General features: G+C 53.5%; 1 protein-coding gene across 1 annotated transcript; it reads right to left on the reverse strand.

The window, feature by feature from the left end:
* On the reverse strand, positions 1-2,114 carry POSPLADRAFT_1103504 (hypothetical protein; the record flags this gene model as incomplete). Its single annotated transcript, XM_024483243.1, has 3 exons — positions 1-721; positions 777-958; positions 1,016-2,114. Coding segments are annotated over 3 exons (2,002 nt in total), but the record flags the coding sequence as incomplete, so codon positions are not given.

Consider the following 2,114-nt stretch of genomic DNA (forward strand, 5'->3'; position numbering starts at 1 on the left):
GGAATTTCTTCGCGCTTGAAGTTTCTGCGATGTCTTCTGTTTCCTCTGGTTTCCGTTTCGAGCCAGAATGCGAGCTTGTCCCGGTTGAGAGGGTGGACTGGCCCTTGGTAGTCCCGACCTTGAAGTTGGCGAATTGATCGTCGGTCTTGTCATCAGCCCACGCATCTTCTTGGAGTGCATCGGCAAAAGCTATCACGACCAATGTATGGCTGGAGAACACCTCTGATTCTTGTCTCTGAGGCACATCTTGGCCGCTGGGCAAAGCGCACGCTACTCCATCGTGCGTGGGTTGAACAACGCCGGGAATAACGAGCCGCTTTGATGCCACTCTCAATGTTTTCTTTGACGGTCTACCACTGAACTTGGCTTGCAGTGCCTTGGTGTCGATCCCAGAGTAGTGCCGTTTGCACAACACTGCGAGTTCCTCAAGCAGAGTCTTCAATGGCCCGTCCTCATCTAGAGATGCCGCTGGAACTCCAGAATTCATGAGATTCAATTTTGTAGCGCCCCCGATGGATTCCTTGCTCGTCTTGTCCTTTTCGCTCACGTCATAAAGCGACAACACTCGCTGTTGGAGGGCCGCCGTGGGATGGTCGTGGCGATGAAAGCGAAGACAGAACCAGTTGAGGACGTGCACAAACGATTCAAGATCATCAGAAACCCTGTGAGGAGTGAGACCTGGGAATTTGAGAAGCAATGCAGACATAAATTGCCATGTGCCCTGTGGTGCGTCGGTCAATATCCAGATACGTAGACATACCGCTTATTACACGTACCGAGCGACCATATTGGGTAGCAGACCCCAGTTCCTTTTCATATCTGCACAGGTCCCAGTCGTTGAGGAATGCAATTGTATTGGAGCCGTCAGAAGCCGTTTTCGAATCGATATGCAGCAAGATGTTCTTTGCACTGATATCCCGGTGTAAAACGCGAGCCTTTTCCCATGCGTCTTGGTGGGCTACAATAGAAGAATAAGCAGCTTGTTCGGTAAGTCAGGTAAACAGAAAGTGCCTACCAATCAGAGCACACAAGAGGGCTCCCACGAGGTCTTCACCACCTTCATAGTCTTCGAGAGGGCGACCTATCTCCTCCACGACTAGGCGACAATGGATACGGACAGGAATATCGGTCAGGTACTTTTGAGTCACCGTTTGCTGCACTTCACCATCACTCCCGACCACATTGCCACCACAGATGGGTGTCGCAATGCATCGCACACCAGCTTTCCACAGGTCTTCGTACACCTTGATCTCAGAGTTGGCGGTCCTTGCGCGCCACGCACCCTTCAAGAACACAAGGCGGCCTGTCGCCAGGTCGTATGCGACGTATCCGTTCGTCCCGCGCCCTGTCGGTGAATCACTGGTTGCGCAAGGCTTGCCAACCAGGAAACATCGTGGCGGAGATGCACTTGCTAAACAGGCGTCTTTTGAGACGTGTGGACCTGGATCAGACACGCCCGCGTCGGAGGAAGATCCAGGCGACGATTCACCACAGGCAGAGGAGGCTTGAGAAGTGTCCGGGGGAGTTGAGCCAGTCGTGTCCGCCTTGTTCGCAGCGGCGCACCAGGATTCTACAGAGACCACATCCTCTTGACGCATCATCACCTTTTGGATAGGCCAGCCGCGCTCCATAGCATCATTGAGACACTTGCGGAGGTATTCGTCCTGGGGGAGCTTGTCTTTGTACGATTCCATCAGCGCGATCTCATCTGCATCAGCCGGCACCACAGTTGGATCGTACCCGTGCTGTTCGCGAGTCATCTTGCTGAGACGGTAGAAGAACGTGTGCAGCGGTTCCGGGTTCTTCACGAAATCGAATGCATCTGTGACAATCGCACCAGATCGATCCCAACGCAGGAACCGCGCCTCACGCTTGCAGATGACAATCATGAATAAGAACAGCCGGTGCTGGCGTTGCATGATCCTCGTAGCATAGTCGGCGATCTGCCCTCGTGCCTTTATCTTCTTCTCCGTCTCCTCCGTGCGGCTGTTCCCAAAATGAAACGGTGCCCTGGAAATGTCTGACTTGAGCTCAATAGGAACGACCATTGACCCCCAGCGAGTTCGAGCCAATTTCTGCTTGCGCTCTTCCGAGTACTTGCGCCCCGCAAGCTC

This window comes from Postia placenta, assembly GCF_002117355.1.
Source record: "Postia placenta MAD-698-R-SB12 unplaced genomic scaffold POSPLAscaffold_479, whole genome shotgun sequence".
NCBI lineage: Eukaryota > Fungi > Basidiomycota > Agaricomycetes > Polyporales > Adustoporiaceae > Rhodonia > Rhodonia placenta.